General features: G+C 30.9%; 1 protein-coding gene across 3 annotated transcripts in view; it reads left to right on the top strand.

Annotated features, from left to right (window-relative positions):
- The window catches only part of LOC143047681 (uncharacterized), a 58481-nt gene that overhangs the window by 20663 nt on the left and 24417 nt on the right, over window positions 1–13401 (top strand). For all 3 annotated transcript variants that reach the window (XM_076220884.1, XM_076220883.1, XM_076220885.1), the window contains exon 2: window positions 9493–9704. In XM_076220884.1, the coding sequence (XP_076076999.1) occupies window positions 9493–9704 (212 nt within the window). The remainder of the gene's footprint in view (window positions 1–9492; window positions 9705–13401) is intronic.

The following is a 13401-nucleotide window of genomic DNA, read 5'->3' as shown; positions in this document are numbered from 1 at the left end:
AGAAATTATACAACTTAAAAAAATGCAGGACACAATTTTTCATCCTAGTCCCCTATAAAAATCAAATGGTAGCCCCCTAAGTCCTGTTGACATTGACTGTATTCATACATATTTCAGGTCTATAAAAAAAGCCCCCTATTATTATACATTGGTCTCCTATACCTCTAAGTTGAAAATTACGATTTCTACTTAAGTTGACATATTTGGTACCAAATTTTTAGTATAACGTTTAAGAAATAATTCATGGGGGCTTGAATATATCGTGATTTTACCACGGGTTGGCCCTTTATGACAAATATTTTACCCCTGAGCGATAGCGAGGGGTAAAATATCGGCATAAAGGGACAACCCGTGGTAAAATCTAGATATATTCAAGCCCCCATGAATTATTTCGATTCTGATAGGACACATACGGCAATTCTTTTGGATCGAAGCGCTCTAGGTGTAGGCAAATATTTGCCGTTCCCATAAATAAACGCACTAATAAACTAGCGTAAAAGAACGGAGCAAACTGCATTAGTGACATGCTTAAACTATTTAAAATAATGTATTTAGACAGTTTTGGATGAATTTGAATGATAATTTATTTATATGTCTTATATGATGTACAATAAAGGGCTTTTGCCACATTTTAGCATCATTTGTGTATGTTTCCTTGTGATGATTTTCGGATTCACAAGCGTGTATTTTCCCGTAAAATGCTTACATTCTAACGTCATTGTTCTATGACGTCGGGTATCTCATTCATAAAAAAGCATATGACGTGGGAGTACTGGCAATATATTCATATTTTACCACGGGTGTGTACTCAAAGCGTTTGAAGGACGTCATGTTAGAATAACTGATTTCTCACATATCTTAAAAAATTATTTGATGATGGATTTGATGTGTTGTCCTTCAGTACCTGGTAGTTCTTCGACCACCCTAGTCAACTGAAGACCTAAATTGATACCCAAGTTGGTTTATTTTTTATGATTTCAGAGTAATTGACCAACAAGGTTATCATTGAACGATAATTAAAATCCCTTTTTTAATAGCTAGTTATATTTTGTCAACCTGAACAGAAATTGCATATATTTATTTAAACTGTGTGCGCAATGCATAGCTGTTGGTTTGGTAGAATTTGTCTTAAAATAAAAATATACAAAATTACAAATTTAATTTTAGTATTTTTTATTATTTTTTTTTTCATTTTTAAAATTAACATATTTTAACTGGTAATAGAAAAACTAAATTCCAGAAAGGTCCAAATATGTAGTCTAGTCTGAAAGTTGGTAGGGCTAGAATTCTTAATAGTCTTGTTAAATCAAACTTTTAGAAAGTACATGCAGAACATAGTAAAATGTTTGTAAGGTGTAGAGATTTATGTAGGAATTTTAATGTGATTTATTCATACAGTAATTAGAATGCTTAAAATAAATTTAAAAGTTTAAATTGATTTCCAGATATAAATAGACAGGGTGGAAGAATAAAATGTGTTATGATTCATTAAAGTTGTTTACTAATTGAAGGAGATAAATGTCTTATTTCCGTGCTATTACTTTAATTGTGTGACCAACTATTTAAAATTAAAGTTAACTGATTGTCTGTATGAATAGAGGTTTTATTGTCCAAAAGCTAGTTGATCAAATTCTTTAAAAAAAGAAGAGAAATTAACAGTAAATAAATACACTAAAAAAGTTGCATAGTTTACCCGAAGATAGTATCAGATTATATTGAGGACACTGAATAAAAAAATTATATTCTACAAAAAAATCTTGTATACAAATTTGTTTTGTAACCAGGATACTTTAGCGCATAATTAACTATAATTCAGATCTGTGTTGTACATAATAAGAATTTAAAGAGGACATTATACTATGGGGATGTTGTATGTAACACTGAAAGGGATGCCACTGAACTAATAACACGGCATTATGATACATTTTGCATTCCTAAGACATAATTTACAGACAAATCTGCAACACTATAGTTTTAAAAAAAAGTTTGTTCTACCAGTAACTGAGAACCATGGGACACAGAGTTTGTTCTACCAGTAACTGAGAACCATGGGACACAAAGTTTGTTCTACCAGTAACTGAGAACCATGGAACACAAAGTTAGTTCTACCAGTAACTGAGAACCATGGAACACAAAGTTTGTTCTACCAGGCACTGAGAACCATGGAACTCAAAGTTTGTTCTACCAGTAACTGAGAACCATGGGACACAAAGTTTGATTTACCAGTAACTGAGAACCATGGAACACAAAGTGTTCTACCAGTAACTGAGAACCATGGAACACAAAGTTTGTTCTACCAGTAACTGAGAACCATGGGACACAAAGTTTGTTCTACCAGTAACTGAGAACCATGGAACACAAAGTTTGTTCTACCAGTAACTGAGAACCATGGAACGCAGAGTTTGTTCTACCAGTAACTGAGAACCATGGAACACAAAGTTTGTTTTACCAGTAACTGAGAACCATGGGACACAAAGTTTGTTCTACCAGTAACTGAGAACCATGGAACGCAAAGTTTGTTCTACCAGTAACTGAGAACCATGGAACACAAAGTTTGTTCTACCAGTCACTGAGAACCATGGAACACAAAGTTTGTTCTACCAGTCACTGAGAACCATGGAACACAACGTTTGTTCTACTAGTCACTGAGAACAATATAATACAAAGTTTGTTCTACTAGTAACTGAGAACCATGGAACACAAAGTATGTTCTACCAGTAACTGAGAGAACAATGTAACACAAAGTCTGTTCTACCAGTATCTGAAAACAATGTAAAACAGTTTGTAAAGTACCTGAGGTTTTACCAGTAACAGTACAATGGAAAACTCAGCTTGATCTACTAGTAACTGAGTACAATCAAATACAAGGGTTATTCTACTAGTAAATAAGAAAAATGTAACACACAGTTTGTTCTAAAAGTAACAGAGAACAAAGTAGCATAATAACAACAACAATAACAACAACAACAACACTTTATTTTAAGAGGGTTACACAGTTAGCTATATAACTAATCTTCCCCTGAGGCCCTCGTCATGAGAAATTCAACAAAATGCAAACTATTATAAATTACATACATTAGTATAAAAAGTAAGTATGATAATAATGTTCAATACAATTTGATAAAATGTGATGAAAAAAATTAACATGATGACATGATCAGTTTTTAATATTATTGATACAGCTAGGTTGATTTCAATAAATGATCTGTTATTTTGTATTTGAAAGAATTAACATTTGTAATATTTCTTAAAGGTATTGGCAAATTATTCCACAAGAATGGTCCAGAATACATAAAAGATTTTTTGAACAATTCTGTTTTTGGTTTAGGGAGTATGAGGTTTCCTTGAACAGCATTTCTCAAGGTGTATGGATTTCTGTCTGAAACATAATGAAACTTGTTAGTAAGATATGATGGGGCATCATTTTTAATGCACTTAAATGTCATCACTAACTTATGATATTTTATTCTCTGTTCAACTGTCATCCAGTTTAAGTGTTTGAATAAGGGTGCAGAAGGAGTGAATGGGTCTGTTTCTAGTATTAATCTAGCAGCCCTCTTTTGTAATTTTAATATCCTTTTTAAACCCTCACTGCTACAACTACTCCACACTATACAACAATAATCAATTAGTGGCAAGATATAACCATTATAGAATAATTTTCTACAGTCTAGATTTAGAAATTTTTTAATCTTTAATAGTAGATATACCCATACAGAAAAAATGATCACTAGGCCAACTGCATTGCTCAACTGGCCGCCAGTTGAGCTAACAATTGAGGGACAGTTGAGGGCTAGCTGGCCATCAGTTGAGCAAATAGTTGAGGGCTAGCTGGATTTTTGCCATGCAAATTAGGTAGCCCTCAACTTTCAATGCTCAACTTTATGCAAATTAGTTGAGCAACGTTGAGAAAATATCATAGTTGAGGGCTAGGTGTCCAACAGTTGAGCAATTAGAGTTGAGGGCTACCTGGCCAACAGTTGAGGACCAGGTCATTAAAAGTTGAGGGCTAGGTGGCCAATAGATGAGGGCCAGGTCATTAAAAGTTGAGGGCTAGGTCTTTAAAAGTTGAGCATTGTGTGGTAATTGCACACTGATGACTACACATTGTAGAAAAAATTTAAATTGTGTATTTTTATAGCCAAAATACTGCTGAAAGATCTTAACTCACAACAGACTGCATGAATGCTTTATCTTTGCCTTTTAGAAGTTATCTAGCAAATAAGAATAGATCTCTAGTTTTATACCAAATTCATTATATTAGAATATTCTTATTTTATTAGTAATACTTTCTAAAACAAATTGTCTTAATAATAAAATAAACATGTCTCCTGTCTTACACATTTTGACATTATATAAATTAATGCATAAATATATTGTCTAACTTTTTTCTTCACTCTTTAAAGTTTATAAAGAAAACACTTTAAATATCACTGTTTTGACCTAAAAGAGCATAATTATACACTTATTCAAAATGGTGGAAATCAAATCTAATCCAATGTACTTACCAACAGATGTTTCCAGAAATATGTGTTAAAACATCAATCTAAATCCAAGAGTCATGTCATCAGAAGAATACACTGCACTTTTCAATGTCAATACAGTTATTTGTAACTTTTTTTTATCTACATTCATTGTAAAACTCATATTTTATTCATGATAGCTCAGAAGACATCTTTGCTTGCCATGTGCATGCTCAAACCCAGTTCAAATTTTAAATGTTTGAGGTTCTTTTGGGTATTGTGACAGTGTGATCACTTTGAGATTTGCCCCTAATAATAACTGTTTATTACCTAAATCTTGAATATTTGATATATCTTATAATAAAAGAAATACTGTTTGTTTTTTTATCTTTATGTCAAAGATTTAGTTAAGTTAAAATACAGAAAAATGAATAAATTTGAAAACATGTGCTTCCCTTAATTTTGCCTCAAACTTTGTGTACATTTATAAATAATACTTCCTGTCCATTTGCACTAAAGACAGATAAAACAGATGGGACATAACATTTATATCACCAGGTCATATTTCTAATTGCTCAACTTTTGCTCAACTATTAAAAAAAAATCAAAGTCTGAACGCTCAACTTTTCCTCAACTACAAAAATTTCAAAGTCTGAATGCTCAACTTTTCCTCAACTACAAAAATTTCAAAGTCTGAATGCTCAACTTTAGCTCAACTACAAAAATTTCAAAGTCTGAAAGCTCAACTTTTGCTCAACTATATAAAAACCAAAGATCAATTGCTCAACTTTTCCTCAACTTAATGGCCAGCTTCAGTTGAGGGCCAGTTGAGCGACATCTATCCAACATACAGTGCTTGGCCAGGTTTGAGTTGAGCTAAGATGCTCAACACCTAGCCCTCAACTATTTTGCTTAAAACAGCTAGCCCTCAACTGTCCGCCACATGGCCATCACCTGGCCCTCAACTTTTTTTTCTGTAGGGGTAGTCTAGATGATATTTTTGAGCAGATCACATCAATTTGGTTTGTCCATTTGATGGAAGGGTCAATTTTAATGCCTAAAAGATTTTCGCATGTGGAAGATTGTATCACTTGATTGTTAATAGTTAAACAACTCTCATTGTAATGTGGCATTGCTCTTTGCTTCGTTCCAATAATCATATATTTTGTTTTATTTTTATTGATGAACATATTGTTATCATTGCACCATTCCTCTACACCATGTAAATCTTCTTGTACCTTTGACTGTAGAGTTTGATAACAATTACCAGAAAGATGTAAAGTTGAATCATCGGCATATAAATCAGTGTAACAATTTTTCATATAAATAGGAAGGTCGTTTATGTATAATATAAACAGAAGGGGGCCTAATATGGAGCCTTGGGGGACACCATACTTGATATAAAGTTTTTCAGAATGAGCATTACGGTACCAATTTGTACTTGTTGAGTTCTTTCATTCAAATATGATTTAAAAAAAGAAACAGCAGTATTATCAAATCCATAAATTTCAAGTTTTTTACAGAGAATATCATGATCTACTACATCAAAAGCTTTCTTAAAATCCAACAGGACTGCTAAGTTGATATCACCATCATTCTTTTCTATCAGTTGCTGAGAATAATGAAACATATATAGTGTTGAAACTACAAATTAAGTGTATTGTAGGCACTGTCAATGTACACTTAAGGACTTCTTGTTTGTTAAAAAATATTGAAATACAAAAATTACAGGGACTTTTTCAACCTACTTTAAGTTTTGAGTTTTTGTTGCCAAGGAAATGCTAACTCAGTTCAATTATTTTTCCATTTTAATGGTACCTTTGTTTACTAATGTTAATATATTGGTATGTGCATAAATCATGATCACATTACAGCAGAGGACATTTATTGGTGTCATTATGACCTTTGATAAGAGGTCACATTCAAATGTTATTCAGTGTTTTTGTCATTCAGATGGCAAAAGTTTTAATATGATTAATGTTTTTTTTTTCTCAAAATTTATAACATTTAAAAGACAAATTTGAAATAAAAATAAAGTCTTATGTTTCCTTTAACCATTAATTTAGTACATTCACATATTTTTATGGGTATAATAATTGATTTCATTGGTTTTGAAAAATTCTGCTTACTAGTGTAAAGGATTCTGTTATTTTGTAAATTATTTTTTTGCTATACCAATAAAAATCCAAGAAAATATTGTTCCCTGGGAATGAAAATGAGTATGTAGTGAATTTGTATGAATAAGGTATATATTTTTCAAATACCTTGCAGTGAACAAGATTTTTGGATACTCTCGATATGAAAAATTATTAAAAGGAGAACATGTTCAAGTTGAAGATTTTTTGCAAAGGTTGAAACTAATTTACAAACAAAGCATTTATGATGCGTAAATACATAATATTTTTTTGTCCAATTTATTTCAGTTGTTAGATGCTTTTAAATTGAAGTTTACTAAGTGACTGCATTTTATTTGGGTGTTCTTTTTTCTTAACACAAAATAACAGGTTTGATGTGTCAAAAAACTACAGTTGTTTATTTAAATTTCATACTATTGCATTTCGTCTAAGGAACTGAGGTTAAATTCAAAATAAACATTCCTTTCATTGAATAAAACTGTCATGTTTTTAGCATCCCCTTTAATTATTGGACAAGTACAACAGATTTTCTGTTACATAAGGTTGTCTTTTTCGTCACTTGTAGACTTTGACACGCAATCGACACCACAATATCTGTAATTTTCTGTGAAAAGATTATGTGGAAAATTGTATGTTTACCCAGTTGAATTTGAAAACAGATAAATCTTTAGTTAAATTTATTCAGAAGTTTGAATGGGTTTTCTCTAATTGATCACAATTAAATAAGTTTACACCAAGCTGTGACATTCAGTTTCCCTTCTTTCTCATTTAAATACTGGGGACACATATAAGTAAAGCAATATTATATGGAAATTATCCAAATTTTTTACTCACAAAATGATCAGTTTCATGTTTACTATTCTTAAAGGTAGCAATTTATTCTTAATTAAGTGGATCAGGTTTACGGTAAAGTGAAAATAGAATATAATTTTAAATACGGAATACCGGTAGATGCATATGTGTCATGATCACAAACGTTCCTTTTATAATATTAATGGATTATTTGTTGCCTCAGAAATATCCATATCAAAAAGAATCAGTAATATTTGTAGGTTTTTTTGTAAAAAGAGAGAAAGACATTTACTTTTAACCCCTAAATGAAAAGAATAATTAAAAGATGAAAGATGAAAGAAGAGAAAATGGAAAATTCATAAGGAAGTGACTGGTATAGGAAAAGAACTTGGGGAAACTATCTGTAATATTCTAATTCCACTATACATGTATACTTTATTTGCAATTGGTTTTATTTTTTCTTCAAAATTTGAAATATTTTATACATCTGCAATCTTTAAATGCTCCATCAAATAAAAAAATTCTGAAAGCTATCCACAAAAATAACATTATTCCTCAATTTGCCAAAAAAAATGGTATCAACAAAAAATAAATGAAGCCACAGTAGGTTATTCGGAAAAAAAATACCAATATATAAAGTAGTTAAAACATCTGTCTCTTTGTCCATGTAGACATAGGCAGATCCACGGGGCCCAGGCCCCACCTTTCGTGGGAAAAATTTGGTTGATTATATAGGGAATCATTGAAGCATGACTGGAGTGGACCCCCCTTAGATCAGTCAGCGGACCCCCCTTAGGAAAAGTTCTGGATCCGTGACTGGTAGATAATATAACAGTGTTGTTCATACCTGTCCATTTGTCATTCCAAAATCCAACCATTGTCCATATCTATGATTGATCGAAGACAAAATAGAGCTAAATAAAATATGGTTAGAAAATTATATCTAAATAGCATCTTCTGCCTTCTGTTGCATATATTAAATATCGGACAATTTTTAAATGTGGCGCACATGAAAAAGAAAAATCTGCTTTAGGAAAATATCTGTGACAATTTTAAAACCCCCCAAAAGTGATTACATCTTGTAAGATGAGCCTTCCTTAAAAATGATAGGTTCAAATTTCATCCTAACTATTTTTTTGTGTGAGCAAATAGATTAGCACATCCAAGGTCAATTGTGTACTGGGATCTTCCAATTATGTAGGAGACAATCAGAACAAAATTCTTTAGCAATTCAAAAGAAGTAACAGATAATAGATTGAATATTAATTGCTATTAAATATCACATATATCAAGTTAGATTTCACAGATTATAATGAATGTGTTGAAATATTTCTCTCAAGTACCTTCTTTAATAACATACAGATGAAACCTTTCCCAAGATGATTATTAAAATTTCATGTGAAAACTTGAAGGTGAATGAAGCAAGTGCTTTGATTTTTTTTTTAATAAAATGGTTATCTCCCCTTGAATTAGCTTCACAAATATAGAATGAATTGATTCATGTTTGCAATACAATTGGTTGATATTTCTGTCTAATTTTCCATAAAAAAAAGCTTTTTGCAGCTTCATTGTACATGTAATAGAACCAGAGGTTCATCTGAGTTACGGTACCTGTACTGTATAACTTGTTTTCTGATCCCCTTCTCATTGTTGAAATATGTTTTCGTTGTTTGAATTAACTGTGCAGGGTATTATAATTTTTTACACCAGAAAGATATGGACTAGTTATAGGAAAAGAAAGGTTTGTGCACATATGAAACTAATTTAACTCCAATTGGCAGATCCAGGGGGTTGGGATCCCCCCTTTTTTTTTTATAATCAATGCTTTTGAATGGGGACATATGGTTGGAATACATCCCTTCTATCCTGGGTCAGAACCCCCTGTTGAAAACGGCTGGATCTGCCCCTGACACTACCATAATTTGTGGTTGTTATGATCTGACATACTGTACAATATTTTTTGTAGTTTTTGTTATCCATTCTAAACTTATGGTCAAGTATGACAAAGTAAGAGTCTTTACATATAACAGTCACAGGAGTAGATATTAATAAAAGAAAAATCAATCATTCATTGGATTAACCTGTGAATATTTTAATTTCAGGTCTCTTAACAAGTACATTAAATACATTTGATGTTTATGCCTGTGACGGAGAAACATTAAAAATAAAGTGTCCCTATAACACGATGATCAGCATTCAGTTCTCTCAATATGGCCGACAAGTTCCCAGTACTCAACTGTGTCCAACAGAATCAACAGACAGTGATCTGTGGGAACCAGAAAATACTAATTGCCTTGCTTCTACCTCATTAAGGGTAAGTATCAAAACACAACAGTTGTGGAGCAGAAATAATATTTTGTATAGCGGGTTATTTTGGCGGGTGTAAATTTTGACGATTTTCTTTGATTAAAGTATACAAAATATTTTTGGGTTATTATTTTTGTGGATTCAATACTTTTATCAATACTTTTGCATGTGCACTTTTGAATTGGCAGAATTTATTTCGACAATTTTGGGCTATCCGCTAAAATAACCCACTCTATGATATATCATAAATGACCTTCATTGTAGGCTGGCCTTATGGTTCAAGTGACCTTGTTTTCATGGTCCAGTAATCATTGTTAAGTTTATTGTTTCAGGTTAAAGGTAATTTTAATTCAGGACTATGATATCACATTCTTAAGAATATATCAAGATATTAATATCACCAAGGATTTACATTACTCTAAATAAATGTGCTTGCTACTTAAATGATAAAATGACCTCAATTTCATGGTTCAGTAATCTTGGTTGATTATCTAAGTCAAGTTTAAGTTTTAAAAGCAATCAATGTTAAGAAAATGTTCATTGCAATTCATCATCACCACAGTACACATTAAGATATGAAATGATTCAATTCAATTTCATGGTTAAGTGATGATATTGAAGTGAGGTATAAAAGTAGATCAAGATTCGGCTACAGTTAATACATGTTTACCATTAAATTTGGACCAAAGTTTAGTGGGTACATTTTTCTCTAACAAATAAAATCAGAAATGAATTCATAGTTATATTTGACATAAAAATGCTTTGAACTGTAGCATAAATACAAAATATTTATTTGCCAAAATTCAAAATTTGTAAGTGAAATTGATTTTGGGGTTTAGGCCTGTAAGTTTATTTGCATTGACTCTTTATTGACTCTTAAAACCCATTTCCTTATAAAAACAAAAGGTTGTATCTGTTGAACTTTTCATAGGGAAGGGGTAACCTGTCATAAATTTGGTATTAAATTATAATAATTTTATAAAAGTTTATACTTACTAAATCACAAATAGGTTAAAATTGACTGGATAAATATAGCTATTTTTTATTATTTTTTCCCGATGAAAAAGTCTTATTCAAACCAGGATGTTTGATTTTGTCACATGTCATGTTATAGATGTTAAAATCTCATTAGCAGACCTTAGTACTGTGTTGACGGGTGACAATGATCCTTTAATAAAGAATCCATTTTTGACAATTGTCATATAAAATTATTTATGAAGAAAGATAAGATCAGGGGGTTAAGTTCTCTTGAATGAAGCTTTTCGTACCTGCCTCACAAGGTAAACTTCTTGTCATGTTTATTTCAATTCAAAATTTCGAGGGTCATTGCATTTTTTTGAATTATTCAACGATTTGTGAAATTAGGTTGTCATAACATGTTGAGAACAAAATGATATCTCGCTTGTTATGTGCACCAGGTTTGTAAGGTAATATTCTCAACCTTAAAAAGATAAAAACTTAATGAAAATGTAAATATGAAGATTAAAAGCTTTTGAACATCTTTGTTTGAATGCTAATTAGCAAAAGGTGAACAGAAAGGTCCATGCTTGACAATTAAACCTATTTTATATAGCAAAGATCAAAAGAATGGACCAACTCCCACCTGTGAATATATAAGGAAATTAAAGATTTTATTGAGATACTTCCGATGGCAAATAAACATTCTAATATCTATAAAATTCCACACAGTATCTGTGGAAATAATAAATTGAAATTAAACTGATACCTTGTTTAAAACCTCTCCAACAACACTTGATATTGAAGAAATTTAAATCATAAATTTAATAGGCATTCTTCAGGGTTTAATTTTCTTCCTTTGACCAAAGATCTAAACTAAGAAATGAAGTTAATATTAACTTATTTCAGGGGTATATACTACCATATATAAGTTAATTCCATTTCTGGAAATAGGTCAGGTCAAAGTAATCCCTAGACATATGGTGATGGATTGTACAATATAGGAAAATTGACATTACTTTGACAAAAAGCCATCAATGAAATTTCACCCATTTTTTCAGGTTCTCTTGCAAATTTTATGATTAGAAATTGTTTTTTCACAGTTTACTCAAAAAGATAAAAAGGTTTTTATTCAAAATCTATTTTCTTTAAAGAATAAAAGGAAACAACTCCATGGCCAACAGAAAAAGACAAATAGAACAGCAGTAAAAAAAACATATGTTTTGATAATCCCTAACTTGTGTTGGTATTTCACTTGACCACCACCATGGAGGTGTAACTTGTTTATTTTCTTATTTGACAGAGAAAATTGAAACATATGGTACAAAGAAGTCAGATAATGGATTCTTACTAGATAATCCTCAATAATCATTATAGTGAAGAATTATAACAGAGGTTAAAGGTCAGGTTGCAGATTTTGTCAAATTTTGAATACAGTAATCATGAATGTTTAACTTGATCTGAAATCTAAAGAATAATGCATTTATCTCTTTTCTATCGATCTGTATTATTTTCTGAAATTTTAACTAAATCAAATATAACAGAAAAAGTGAACGTTTGTATAGAAAGCATATAAAATCATAAAAAATCATAAAATCATTTACTGCCAACATGGCGAAAAAGGGAAATAACTCTTTCTAAAATGTGCAGAAATGTGAGTAATATGTTCCTCCATTAAAAAATGTAAACTATATCATTAGTTGTATGTGTAATGCTACTGATAAGAAGCAATACTTTGGTAAAAAGTATTTATTCTATCATAGGTTGTGAAGAAGGAATGGAGACCAAATGATATATAATGGTCATCTGTGAAATTGCTTCATGAAAAGTTGTACAACGTTTACCTTTAATGAAATGATTATAATGAACACTTCAGAATATAGGGTCGCTGATTTAGTGTGAAATCATCTAAAATACCAACATTTTAAACATTGCTTAAAAAAAATATTAGGGACCCATTTTTGTCGAGCCTTCGACTTTAGTCGAAAAAGCGAGACTAAGCGATCCTACATTCCGTCGTCGTCGGCGGCGTCCACAAATATTCACTCTGTGGTTAAAGTTTTTGAAATTTTAATAACTTTCTTAAACTATACTGAATTTCTACCAAACTTGAACAGAAGCTTGTTTATGATCATAAGAAAGTATCCAGAAGTAAATTTTGTAAAAATAAAATTCCATTTTTTCCGTATTTTACTTATAAATGGACTTTGTTTTTCTGCGAGGAAACATTACATTCACTCTGTGGTTAAAGTTTTAAAAATTTTAATAACTTTCATAAACTATCCTTGATTTGTACCAAACTTGGACAGAAGCTTGTTTATGATCATAAGATAGTATCAAGAAGAATATTTTGTAAAAATAAATTTCCACTTTTCCGTATTTTACTTATAAATGGACTTAGTTTTTCTGCGAGGAAACATTACATTCACTCTGTGGTTAAAGTTTTTAAAATTTTAATAACTTTCATAAACTATCCTTGATTTGTACCAAACTTGGACAGAAGCTTGTTTATAATCATAAGATAGTATCAAGAAGAAAATTTTGTAAAAATAAATTTCCACTTTTCCGTATTTTACTTATAAATGGACTTAGTTTTTTTGCCAGAAACAAAACATTCACTCTGTGGTTTAAGTTTTTAAAATTTTTATAATGTTCTTAAACTATCCTGGATTTCTACCAAACTTAGACAGAAGCTTGTTTCTGATCATAAGATATTATTCAGAAGTAAATTTTGTAAAAAAAAAATT

The sequence above is a fragment of the Mytilus galloprovincialis genome, chromosome 10 (genome assembly GCF_965363235.1).
Source record: "Mytilus galloprovincialis chromosome 10, xbMytGall1.hap1.1, whole genome shotgun sequence".
Taxonomy (NCBI): Eukaryota; Metazoa; Mollusca; class Bivalvia; order Mytilida; family Mytilidae; genus Mytilus; species Mytilus galloprovincialis.
The sequence above is the reverse complement of the archived record's forward strand: the minus strand, read 5'-3'. Positions and strand labels throughout refer to the sequence as shown.